General features: G+C 37.8%; 1 protein-coding gene across 1 annotated transcript in view; it reads left to right on the forward strand.

The window, feature by feature from the left end:
- Positions 1-13,394, forward strand: part of LOC128647289 (uncharacterized) — a 340,270-nt gene that overhangs the window by 107,406 nt on the left and 219,470 nt on the right. Inside the window, exon 6 of the mRNA XM_053700082.1 lies at positions 9,239-9,461. Coding sequence (XP_053556057.1) covers positions 9,239-9,461 — 223 coding nt within the window. The remainder of the gene's footprint in view (positions 1-9,238; positions 9,462-13,394) is intronic.

Below are 13,394 nucleotides of genomic sequence, written 5' to 3' on the forward strand. Positions count from 1 at the left end.
CTTGAGAGACAATGCTCTGAATCCAATGATTTTGGACAGATTTATCCAAAAATCCTTGAAAAACCTTAATCTGCCCCCTACCAGTTGAGCTAGAATGAGGGCCGCACCTTCATGCGGACTTAGGGGCTGACTTTGGTTTCCTAAATGGCTTGGATTTATTCCAATTTGAGGAAGGCTTCCAATTGGAAGCAGATTCCTTGGGAGGAGGATTGAGTTTTCATCAGCTAAATGAGAAGTTTTAAAAGACCCTTTACGTTTATTAGAAGGTGGAAATGCAGACAAAGCCTTCAAAATAGAATCAGAAACAAATTCTTTAAAATTTACAGGTATATCATGCACATTAGAAGTTGAAGGAACTGCAACTGGCAATGTACTATTACTGATGGAAACACTATCTGCATGTAAAAGTTTATCATGACAACTATTACAAATGACATTTGGTGAAATAATTTCTACACTTTTACAACAAATGCACTTAGCTTTGGTAGAACCAATGTCAGGCAGCAATGTTCCAGCAGAAACTTCTGAGACAGGATCAGATTGGGACATCTTGCTCAATGTAAGAGAAAAAACAACATATAAAGCAAAATTATCTATTTCCTTATATGACAGTTTCAGGAATGGGAAAAAATGCAAAAGCATAGGCCTCTGATTGAGAAAAGCAAGAGGCAAACATCAATGGGGTATTGAAATAATGAAAAAAATTTGGCGCCAAGTATGATGCACAACGTAACGTAAACGTTTTTGGCGCCAAAAATAACCGGAAATGACACACTTGCGTCACTAATGACGCCGCCGTGTGAAAGGTCTCGGCATCACATATGACGCTGGAAATGACGGTTGCGTCATAAATGTATTTTTTGCGCCAAAAATATTTTCGCTCCAAGAATGACGCAATAAAGTTTAGCATTTGACACACCCGCGGGCCTAATATCCGCAATAGCAAGAAGTAGTCAACTGAAAAAAAGACTAAACCCCAGGTAAGAAAAAAATTCTTAAAATGTTTAAATTCCCCAAATATGAAACTGACAGTCTGCTGAAGGAAATACATGAACCTGACTCAAGGCAAATATAAGTACAATACATATATTTAGAACTTTATATAAATGCATAAAGTGCCAAACCATAGCTGAGGTGTCTTAAGTAATAAAAAACATACTTACCAAAAGACACCCATCCACATATAGCAGATCTGAAAAGGGAGGTAGGAGATGAATCTCTACGACCGATAACAGAGAACCTATGAAATAGACCCCCATTAGGGAAATCATTGTATTCAAATAAGTGATACTCCTTTCGCGTCCCTCTGACATTCGCTGCACTCTGAGAGGAATCGGGCTTCAACAATGCTGAGAAGCGCATATCAAGGTAGAAATCTTAGCACAAACTTACTTCACCACCTCCATAGGAGGCAAAGTTTGTAAAACTGAATTGTGGGTGTGGTGAGGGCTGTATTTATAGGCATTTTGAGGTTTGGGAAACTTTGCCCCTCCTGGTAGGATTGTATATCCCATATGTCACTAGCTCATGGACTCTTGCCAATTACATGAAATAAATAAACATGAGAATGCCCAAACATTTGTAATTGCAATTATTTTATGTGTGAAGTGGTGCATTATCTGACAGAAATGCAGGGGTGCCAAAAACATTTGGCCATTACTTTTTTAAATATGATAATATATATAGGTATAGTTATATACAGATATATATATATAGGAATATCTATTTATAAATACATAGAACATATTCTGCTTTGTGCAGAACATTTGAATGTGAAATATTTACAGTAAAAATGAGTATAACATAAATATGCTTTTTCATGTTTTCATCTACTTAAAGTGAAGGTCAATTTTGACGAATCAGTGCCCGGTTTTTAATAATCCTATTAAAAACAAGGGCACTTTAATTCATCAAAATTGACATTTCAAGCGTTTTCTTCAAAAATTTACCTTAATCCTGAGAGCCGCTGCAGCACTTCCTCCGCCCGTCGCAAGTCCTCTTCGCGGGTCCAAAATGATGAACCAGCTTCATCAAATCACGGCGTTCCCTCAGGCCATGTTCCCCCTGGGGGGAACGCCGTGATTGGAGGAAGCCAGATTCGTAATTTCTGGCGTAAGCAAAGGCTTCCGACGGCCAGGGGAATAGATGGAGCAGCTTTCAGGATTAAAAAGTAAGTTTTTTTATGAGAACGCTTGAAATGTCAATTTTGATGAATTAAAGTGCCCTTGTTTTTAATAGGATTATTAAAAACCGGGCACTTATTCGGCAAAATTGACCTTCACTTGAACTGCAAAGCGCTCCAATACATTTATATATTTTTCTATATACTGTATGTGTACATATGTATTTCTTTCATGTAATTAACAAGAGTCCATGAGCTAGTGACGTATGGGATATACATTCCTACCAGGAGGGGCAAAGTTTCCCAAACCTTAAAATGCCTATAAATACACCCCTCAACACACCCACAAATCAGTTTTACAAACTTTGCCTCCAAGGGAGGTGGTGAAGTAAGTTTGTGCTAGATTCTACGTTGATATGCGCTCCGCAGCAAGTTGGAGCCCGGTTTTCCTCTCAGCGTGCAGTGAATGTCAGAGGGATGTGAGGAGAGTATTGCCTATTGAATGCAGTGATCTCCTTCTACGGGGTCTATTTCATAAGGTTCTCTGTTATCGGTCGTAGAGATTCATCTCTTACCTCCCTTTTCAGATCGACGATATACTCTTATATTTACCATTACCTCTACTGATTCTCGTTTCAGTACTGGTTTGGCTTTCTACAAACATGTAGATGAGTGTCCTGGGGTAAGTAAGTCTTATTTTCTGTGACACTCTAAGCTATGGTTGGGCACTTTATTTATAAAGTTCTAAATATATGTATTCAAACATTTATTTGCCTTGACTCAGAATGTTCAACTTTCCTTATTTTCAGACAGTCAGTTTCATATTTGGGATTATGCATTGAATTATCATATTTTTCTTACCTCAAAAATTTGACTTTTTTCCCTGTGGGCTGTTAGGCTCGCGGGGGCTGAAAATGCTTCATTTTATTGCGTCATTCTTGGCGCGGACTTTTTTGGCGCAAAAATTCTTTTCCGTTTCCGGCGTCATACGTGTCGCCGGAAGTTGCGTCATTTTTTGACGTTATTTTGCGCCAAAAATTTCGGCGTTCCGGATGTGGCGTCATTTTTGGCGCCAAAAGCATTTAGGCGCCAAATAATGTGGGCGTCTTATTTGGCGCTAAAAAATATGGGCGTCGCTTTTGTCTCCACATTATTTCAGTCTCATTTTTCGTTTGCTTCTGGTTGCTAGAAGCTTGATATTTGGCATTTTTTCCCATTCCTGAAACTGTCTTATAAGGAATTTGATCTATTTTGCTTTATATGTTGTTTTTTCTCTTACATATTGCAAGATGTCTCACGTTGCATCTGAGCCAGAAGATACTACAGGAAAACCTCTGCCTGCTGGATCTACCAAAGCTAAGTGTATCTGCTGTAAACTTTTGGTAGCTATTCCTCCAGCTGTTGTTTGTAATAATTGTCATGACAAACTTGTTAAAGCAGATAATATTTCCTTTAGTGATGTACCATTGCCTGTTGCAGTTCCCTCAACATCTAAGGTGCAGAATGTTCCTGATAACATAAGAGATTTTGTTTCTGAATCCATAAAGAAGGCTTTGTCTGTTATTTCTCCTTCTAGTAAACGTAAAAAGTCTTTTAAATCTTCTCTCTCTACAGATGAATATTTAAATGAACACCATCATTCTGATTCTTTGGACTCTTCTGGTTCAGAGGATTCTATCTCAGAGATTGATGCTGATAAATCTTCATATTTATTTAAGATGGAATTTATTCGCTCTTTACTTAAAGAAGTACTAATTGCTTTAGAAATAGAGGATTCTAGTCCTCTTGATACTAATTCTATACGTTTGGATAAGGTTTTTAAAGCTCCTGCGGTTATTCCAGAAGTCTTTCCTGTTCCTAATGCTATTTCTGCAGTAATTTCCAAGGAATGGGATAAATTGGGTAATTCATTTTCTCCTTCTAAACGTTTTAAGCAATTATATCCTGTTCCGCCTGACAGGTTAGAATTTTGGGACAAAATCCCTAAAGTTGATGGGGCTATTTCTACCCTTGCTAAACGTACTACCATTCCTACGTCAGATGGTACCTCGTTTAAGGATCCTTTAGATAGAAAAATTGAATCTTTTCTAAGAAAAGCTTATCTATGTTCAGGTAATCTTCTTAGACCTGCTATATCATTGGCTGATGTTGCTGCAGCTTCAACTTTTTGGTTGGAAACTCTAGCGCAACAAGTAACAAATCGTGATTCTCATGATATTATTATTCTTCTCCAGCATGCTAATAATTTTATCTGTGATGCCATTTTTGATATTATTAGAGTTGATGTTAGGTTTATGTCTCTGGCTATCTTAGCCAGAAGAGCTTTATGGCTTAAGACCTGGAATGCTGATATGGCTTCTAAATCAACTCTACTTTCCATTTCTTTCCAGGGAAACAAATTATTTGGTTCTCAGTTGGATTCTATTATTTCAACTGTTACTGGTGGGAAAGGAACTTTTTTACCACAGGATAAAAAATCTAAAGGTAAAAACAGGGCTAACAATCGTTTTCGTTCCTTTCGTTTCAACAAAGAACAAAAGCCTGATCCTTCGTCCTCAGGAGCAGTTTCAGTTTGGAAACCATCTCCAGTCTGGAATAAATCCAAGCCTGCTAGAAAGGCAAAGCCTGCTTCTAAGTTCACATGAAGGTACGGCCCTCATTCCAGTTCAGCTGGTAGGGGGCAGGTTACGTTTTTTCAAAGAAATTTGGATCAATTCTGTTCACAATCTTTGGATTCAGAACATTGTTTCAGAAGGGTACAGAATTGGTTTCAAGATGAGACCTCCTGCAAAGAGATTTTTTCTTTCCCGTGTCCCAGTAAATCCAGTGAAAGCTCAAGCATTTCTGAATTGTGTTTCAGATCTAGAGTTGGCTGGAGTAATTATGCCAGTTCCAGTTCTGGAACAGGGGATGGGGTTTTATTCAAATCTCTTCATTGTACCAAAGAAGGAGAATTCCTTCAGACCAGTTCTGGATCTAAAATTATTGAATCGTTATGTAAGGATACCAACGTTCAAGATGGTAACTGTAAGGACTATATTGCCTTTTGTTCAGCAAGGGAATTATATGTCCACAATAGATTTACAGGATGCATATCTGCATATTCCGATTCATCCAGATCATTATCAGTTCCTGAGATTCTCTTTTCTAGACAAGCATTACCAATTTGTGGCTCTACCGTTTGGCCTTGCTACAGCTCCAAGAATTTTCACAAAGATTCTCGGTGCCCTTCTGTCTGTAATCAGAGAACAGGGTATTGTGGTATTTCCTTATTTGGACGATATCTTGGTACTTGCTCAGTCTTTACATTTAGCAGAGTCTCATACGAATCGACTTGTGTTGTTTCTTCAAGATCATGGTTGGAGGATCAATTTACCAAAAAGTTCTTTGATTCCTCAAACAAGGGTAACCTTTCTGGGTTTCCAGATAGATTCAGTGTCCATGACTCTGTCTTTAACAGACAAGAGACGTCTAAAATTGATTACAGCTTGTCGAAACCTTCAGTCTCAATCATTCCCTTCGGTAGCCTTATGCATGGAAATTCTAGGTCTTATGACTGCTGCATCGGACGCGATCCCCTTTGCTCGTTTTCACATGCGACCTCTTCAGCTCTGTATGCTGAACCAATGGTGCAGGGATTACACGAAGATATATCAATTAATATCTTTAAAACCGATTGTTCGACACTCTCTAACGTGGTGGACAGATCACCATCGTTTAGTTCAGGGGGCTTCTTTTGTTCTTCCGACCTGGACTGTAATTTCAACAGATGCAAGTCTCACAGGTTGGGGAGCTGTGTGGGGATCTCTGACGGCACAAGGAGTTTGGGAATCTCAGGAGGTGAGATTACCGATCAATATCTTGGAACTCCGTGCAATTTTCAGAGCTCTTCAGTTTTGGCCTCCTCTGAAGAGAGAATCGTTCATTTGTTTTCAGACAGACAATGTCACAACTGTGGCATACATCAATCATCAAGGAGGGACTCACAGTCCTCTGGCTATGAAAGAAGTATCTCGAATTTTGGTTTGGGCGGAATCCAGCTCCTGTCTAATCTCTGCGGTTCATATCCCAGGTGTAGACAATTGGGAAGCGGATTATCTCAGTCGCCAAACGTTGCATCCGGGCGAATGGTCTCTTCACCCAGGGGTATTTCTTCAGATTGTTCAAATGTGGGGGCTCCCAGAGATAGATCTGATGGCCTCTCATCTAAACAAAAAACTTCCCAGGTATCTGTCCAGATCCCGGGATCCTCAGGCGGAGGCAGTGGATGCATTATCACTTCCTTGGAAGTATCATCCTGCCTATATCTTTCCGCCTCTAGTTCTTCTTCCAAGAGTAATCTCCAAGATTCTGAGGGAATGCTCGTTTGTTCTGCTAATAGCTCCGGCATGGCCTCACAGGTTTTGGTATGCGGATCTTGTCCGGATGGCATCTTGCCAACCATGGACTCTTCCGTTAAGACCAGACCTTCTGTCGCAAGGTCCTTTTTTCCATCCGGATCTGAAATCCTTAAATTTAAAGGTATGGAGATTGAACGCTTGATTCTTGGTCAAAGAGGTTTCTCTGACTCCGTGATTAATACTATGTTACAGGCTCGTAAATCTGTATCTCGAGAGATATATTATAGAGTCTGGAAGACTTATATTTCTTGGTGTCTTTCTCATCATTTTTCTTGGCATTCTTTTAGAATACCGAGAATTTTACAGTTTCTTCAGGATGGTTTAGATAAGGGTTTGTCCGCAAGTTCTTTGAAAGGACAAATCTCCGCTCTTTCTGTTCTTTTTCACAGAAAGCTTGCTATTCTTCCTGATATTCATTGTTTTGTACAAGCTTTGGTTCGTATAAAACCTGTCATTAAGTCAATTTCTCCTCCTTGGAGTTTGAATTTGGTTCTGGGAGCTCTTCAAGCTCCTCCGTTTGAACCTATGCATTCATTGGACATTAAATTACTTTCTTGGAAAGTTTTGTTCCTTTTGGCCATCTCTTCTGCTAGAAGAGTTTCTGAATTATCTGCTCTTTCTTGTGAGTCTCCTTTTCTGATTTTTCATCAGGATAAGGCGGTGTTGCGAACTTCTTTTGAATTTTTACCTAAAGTTGTGAATTCCAACAACATTAGTAGAGAAATTGTGGTTCCTTCATTATGTCCTAATCCTAAGAATTCTAAGGAGAAATCGTTGCATTCTTTGGATGTTGTTAGAGCTTTGAAATATTATGTTGAAGCTACGAAATCTTTCCGTAAGACTTCTAGTCTATTTGTTATCTTTTCCGGTTCTAGGAAAGGCCAGAAAGCTTCTGCCATTTCTTTGGCATCTTGGTTGAAATCTTTAATTCATCTTGCCTATGTTGAGTCGGGTAAAATTCCGCCTCAGAGAATTACAGCTCATTCTACTAGGTCAGTATCTACTTCCTGGGCGTTTAGGAATGAAGCTTCAGTTGACCAGATCTGCAAAGCAGCAACTTGGTCCTCTTTGCATACTTTTACTAAATTCTACCATTTTGATGTCTTTTCTTCTTCTGAAGCAGTTTTTGGTAGAAAAGTTCTTCAGGCAGCGGTTTCAGTTTGAATCTTCTGCTTATGTTTTTTGTTAAACTTTATTTTGGGTGTGGATTATTTTCAGCAGGAATTGGCTGTCTTTATTTTATCCCTCCCTCTCTAGTGACTCTTGTGTGGAAAGATCCACATCTTGGGTAGTCATTATCCCATACGTCACTAGCTCATGGACTCTTGTTAATTACATGAAAGAAAACATAATTTATGTAAGAACTTACCTGATAAATTCATTTCTTTCATATTAACAAGAGTCCATGAGGCCCACCCTTTTTTGTGGTGGTTATGATTTTTTTGTATAAAGCACAATTATTCCAATTCCTTATTTTTTATGCTTCGCACTTTTTTTCTTATCACCCCACTTCTTGGCTATTCGTTAAACTGATTTGTGGGTGTGGTGAGGGGTGTATTTATAGGCATTTTAAGGTTTGGGAAACTTTGCCCCTCCTGGTAGGAATGTATATCCCATACGTCACTAGCTCATGGACTCTTGTTAATATGAAAGAAATGAATTTATCAGGTAAGTTCTTACATAAATTATGTTTTATATGTCTGTAAATACATATATACACATATACATACATATGTACAGTACACATATATGAACATGTTATTATGAGTGTAACTGTACGTTGTAATGAAACTTTTTTGTTTCTCAAAAGTTAATCAAAGCTCTGAGGACGCATTAACCCGACGAGCGTTAACTTCATTTGCGCTCAAGCAATTGCATTTACTTTCAACTTGTAATATGAGTGGATAACCTGACCATGATAAACCCCTTATCGCTTGCGCATAACTGTTAGCTCTCTGCTCATTATCTAGCCCTTTATGTTTAGTGTCCTTTGAAGTATGAATATGAAAAAGCTAAAATTCCAAATTTTGCTTCACATGCAAAGCGTCTTTCTTTTACCCAATACCTACTCTTCCCCTGGTCTCTTATTTTTCCATAACACATTTGTTTGCACACACACACACCTCTCCTCTAACACATTGTATTTTAAAGTGTTGTTTGAGTATAATAACTCAACAGCAAAGCATTCTAACCTTTTATACTTTGTTTATGTTATGTAATAATGATATTATGCTATCCATTTTCATGAATGGTATATTCATGCAGAAACTAATTTACTGAAATTTATAAGAAAGCAAATGGTATTCTGGAGGATAATAAGAGACAGAATAATGAATCAATGGACTGGCATTTAGTAAAAGAGGATTTTAGTTTCAAGTCCAAAATTATGTTCAATATACATACTGATTTTAATGGATCCAAAATTGAAAAAGGTTTGCTATACCCTAAAATCGTGTCCAATAAGATGTTCTTAAAGGTAATATGATACCCATGGGTCTATACAATTCATCTATTTTCAGGTTTCAAGCTTCATAATTTAGACTTTCTTATCACTTTCTCTGGCATTCAATTCTTAAGAGGAGTTTTGAGGTTAGCAACACAATACTTGGAGAAAAAAATAATAATGTACAATCGATAGTTATCTAAATGTTAATTAACTTGGGAAAGTTGTGATTGTTATATAAAAAATTGTATTTGTTTTGTGTGTGTCTTACAGTACAGAACTATTCTTGTTCCAGTTTTGAAGAACCAAAATGTTCCAAAGCTTTATGGGAAACCAGTAAATTATGTTTATTTAGTGCCAGATGCTAAGAATCCTGTAATTCATCATCAAGTAGTTTTAGAAATTACTCCATCTCCAGAGGTCACCTACAAAACACTTCCTGGGACAAATACAGAAATGAATGTCTTGGGAATAGTCATATTCTCTGCTACAATAGGTAATGTTGATATTTTTATAATTTAATTAATTTATAAATTTAATTTATGTAATGTAATATCATTAATGGGCAAATCAAATGTTTCTTTACCTCCTTGAGTATAGACAATTCATTCATCCTCCCAGATCCACTAAGACTCTTAATTTTCTATTCCAATTCCAATGTTAAAGGGACACTTAAAGGAACACTCAAATCAAATTGAACTTCTATGATTCAGAGAGAGCAGCGATTTTAAACAACTTTCCAGTTTACTTCCATTAACAAAATGTGCACAGTCTTTGTATATTTACACTTTTTGAGTCACCAGATCCTACTGAGCATGTGCAAGAATTCACAGAATATACGTATATGCATTTGTGATTGGCTGATGGCTGTCACATGATACAAGGGGAGTGGAAACAGAAATAACTTTGAAATTGTCAGAAACAAATCTACTACTCATTTGAAGTCCAGACTAAGTGCTATTGCTGTACTGGTCCTTTAAGTCAAAATAAAAATTTTATCATTCAGATAGAGCATGACGTTTTAAGACACTTTCCAATTTGCTTCTATTTATCAAATTTTGCGTAGTCTTTTTATATTCACACTTTCTAGGGAACAATATCCTACTAAGCATGTGCACAAGCTCACAGGGTATACATTTACTAGTTTGTGATTGGCTGCTATCTGTCACATGATGCAGGGTGCTGGAAAATTGGAGAAATATATACATTTGTCAGAAAAAAGATCTACTGCTTATTTGAAATTTAGCATAGATGTTATAGCATTGTCTTTTTATTTTGCACTTAATTGCACTTAATTATGCAATTCTACTGCATTGAGTGGTCCTTTAATTAATGTAGAGTACTCCATACAATAATGATGTTAGCTACTGTGTATATGCTGCAGATTAAAAATGAGATGAGAGTGAAAAGACATTCCAGTCTATGGGGTCTATTTATCAAGGGCCGAATGGCCCCTGTTCCCCTTGTGCTTCTAAACTCATACGCCAACTCTGAGGCGGCATATAGCAATCCGCCCGATCATGTACGATCGGGTTGATTGACACCCCTGATTGGCCAAGAATCGGCAGGGGGCAGTATTGCACCAGCAGTTCACAACAACTGCTGGTGCAATGATAAATGCCAACAGCGTATGCTGTCGGCATTTAGTGATGTGCAGCAGACATGGTTCGCTATAGCGGATCATGTCTGTCCCCACATATATAAATAGACCCCTGTGACTGCACCTAGACCGCTTAGTAGCAGCTGATAACTGAAGTTTCCCGGTTGCTTACAAACTTCCCGGTTGCTTAGTGGTAGCAATAGGGTTAGTAGCAGTAGATCACACTAATGGGCATCTGCAGAAAATTTACCAGAGGGCAAGTGGGAAAAAAAATGACAACATAATATGGGAACACGTCCAGCACAAGTTCATTACTTGTTGTACATTAGCTGCACATCATTTGAAAAAATTGTGTCTCATTGGCATAAAAAAATGTGATACAAAATTCCAGGATAGGGCATTTTCTGTTCTTGCAACCCCAATGACATTTATGCTAATTAGAATACCTTAAAGTTAGATGTTAATCACATCCTGAGTTACATATTACATAATAAAAATAGTTATTACTCACACAGATAACACATTTATAAACTAATCAAATTTACACAGTTTAGTGCAAATACACATGCTTGATTATCTAATAAGATATGGAACGCCTTTTTTGATGACAACTAACAAAAGTGTGTTTTCTGCTCAGTGGTGCTGAGGGCAGCCCTGGTGCAGAGAGACATGTATTTAAATTGACATACAAGTAATTATTTTTTGCTACAGTACTTTGCATCATAAATTAAATGCATTTTGACATTTTAAAGTTGCCATTCTTTAAAGGGACATTAAACACTTTGACATGCTAATATAAAATTATAAATCGTATATAAAAATTGTGAGCTTTTCAGTTCCTGTTAAAAATGGAACACTGTTAAATTCCACGTAGCCATTGGCTGTACAATCTAGCGACCTATTTATAACTGTCCCTAGTTGGCCACAGCAGAGAAGATAACCTAAGTTACAACATGGCAGCGCAAATTGCTTTATAGACACTAACGGCTAGATTTAGAGTTTTGTCGGTAAGGACCCGCGTAGCTAACGCTGGCTTTTTTCTGGCCGCACCATAAAAATAACTCTGGTATTGAGAGTCCACAGAATGTCAGCGTTAGGCTCCAAAAAAGGAGCGTAGAGCATATTTAACGCAACTGCAACTCTCGATACCAGAGTTGCTTACGGACGCGGCCAGCCTCAAAAACGTGCTCGTGCACGATTCCCCCATAGGAAACAATGGGGCTGTTTGAGCTGAAAAAAACCTAACACCTGCAAAAAAGCCGCGTTCAACTCCTAACGCAGCCCCATTGTTTGCTATGGGGAAACACTTCCTACGTCTGCACCTAACACTTTAACATGTACCCCGAGTCTAAACACCCCTAACCTTACACTTATTAACCCCTAATCTGCCGCCCCCCGCTATCGCTGACCCCTGCATATTATTATTAACCCCTAATCTGCCGCTCCGTAAACCGCCGCTACTTACATTATCCCTATGTACCCCTAATCTGCTGCCCCTAACACCGCCGACCCCTATATTATATTTATTAACCCCTAATCTGCCCCCCTCAACGTCGCCTCCACCTGCCTACACTTATTAACCCCTAATCTGCCGAGCGGACCGCACCGCTATTATAATAAAGTTATTAACCCCTAAACCGCCTCACTAACCCTATAATAAATAGTATTAACCCCTAATCTGCCCTCCCTAACATTGCCGACACCTAACTTCAATTATTAACCCCTAATCTGCCGACTGGAGCTCACCGCTATTCTAATAAATGTATTAACCCCTAAAGCTAAGTCTAACCCTAACACTAACACCCCTCTAAGTTAAATATAATTTTAATCTAACAAAATTAATTAACTCTTATTAAATAACTTATTCCTATTTAAAGCTAAATATTTACCTGTAAAATAAACCCTAATATAGCTACAATATAAATTATAATTATATTATAGCTATTTTAGGATTAATATTTATTTTACAGGTAACTTTGTAATTATTTTAACCAGGTACAATAGCTATTAAATAGTTAAGAACTATTTAATAGCTAAAATAGTTAAAATAATTACAAATATACCTGTAAAATAAATCCTAACCTAAGTTACAATTAAACCTAACACTACACTATCAATAAATTAATTAAATAAAATACCTATAATTATCTACAATTAAACCTAACACTACACTATCAATAAATAAATTAAATAAAATTCCTACAAATAAATACAATGAAATAAACTAACTAAAGTACAAAAAATAAAAAAGAACTAAGTTACAAAAAATAAAAAAATATTTACAAACATTAGAAATATATTACAACAATTTTAAACTAATTACACCTACTCTAAGCCCCCTAATAAAATAACAAAGCCCCCCAAAATAAAAAAATGCCCTACCCTATTCTAAATTACTAAAGTTCAAAGCTCTTTTACCTTACCAGCCCTGAACAGGGCCCTTTGCGGGGCATGCCCCAAGAAGTTCAGCTCTTTTGCCTGTAAAAAAAAACATACAATACCCCCCCCCAACATTACAACCCACCACCCACATACCCCTAATCTAACCCAAACCCCCCTTAAATAAACCTAACACTAAGTCGTCTTCACCCAGCCGAGCCAAATTCTTCATCCAAGCGGAGCAAGAAGAGGTAATCCATCCGGTAGAAGTCTTCATCCAAGCGGGGCAGAAGAGGTCTTCCATCCAATTGAAGTCTTTATCCAAGAGGCATCTTCTATCGTCATCCATCCGGAGTGGAGCGGCAGCATCCTGAAGACCTCCGACGTGGAACATCCATCCTGGCCAACGACTGAACGACGAATGACGGTTCCTTTAAATGACGTCATCCA

Source organism: Bombina bombina, chromosome 2 (assembly GCF_027579735.1).
Source record: "Bombina bombina isolate aBomBom1 chromosome 2, aBomBom1.pri, whole genome shotgun sequence".
NCBI lineage: Eukaryota > Metazoa > Chordata > Amphibia > Anura > Bombinatoridae > Bombina > Bombina bombina.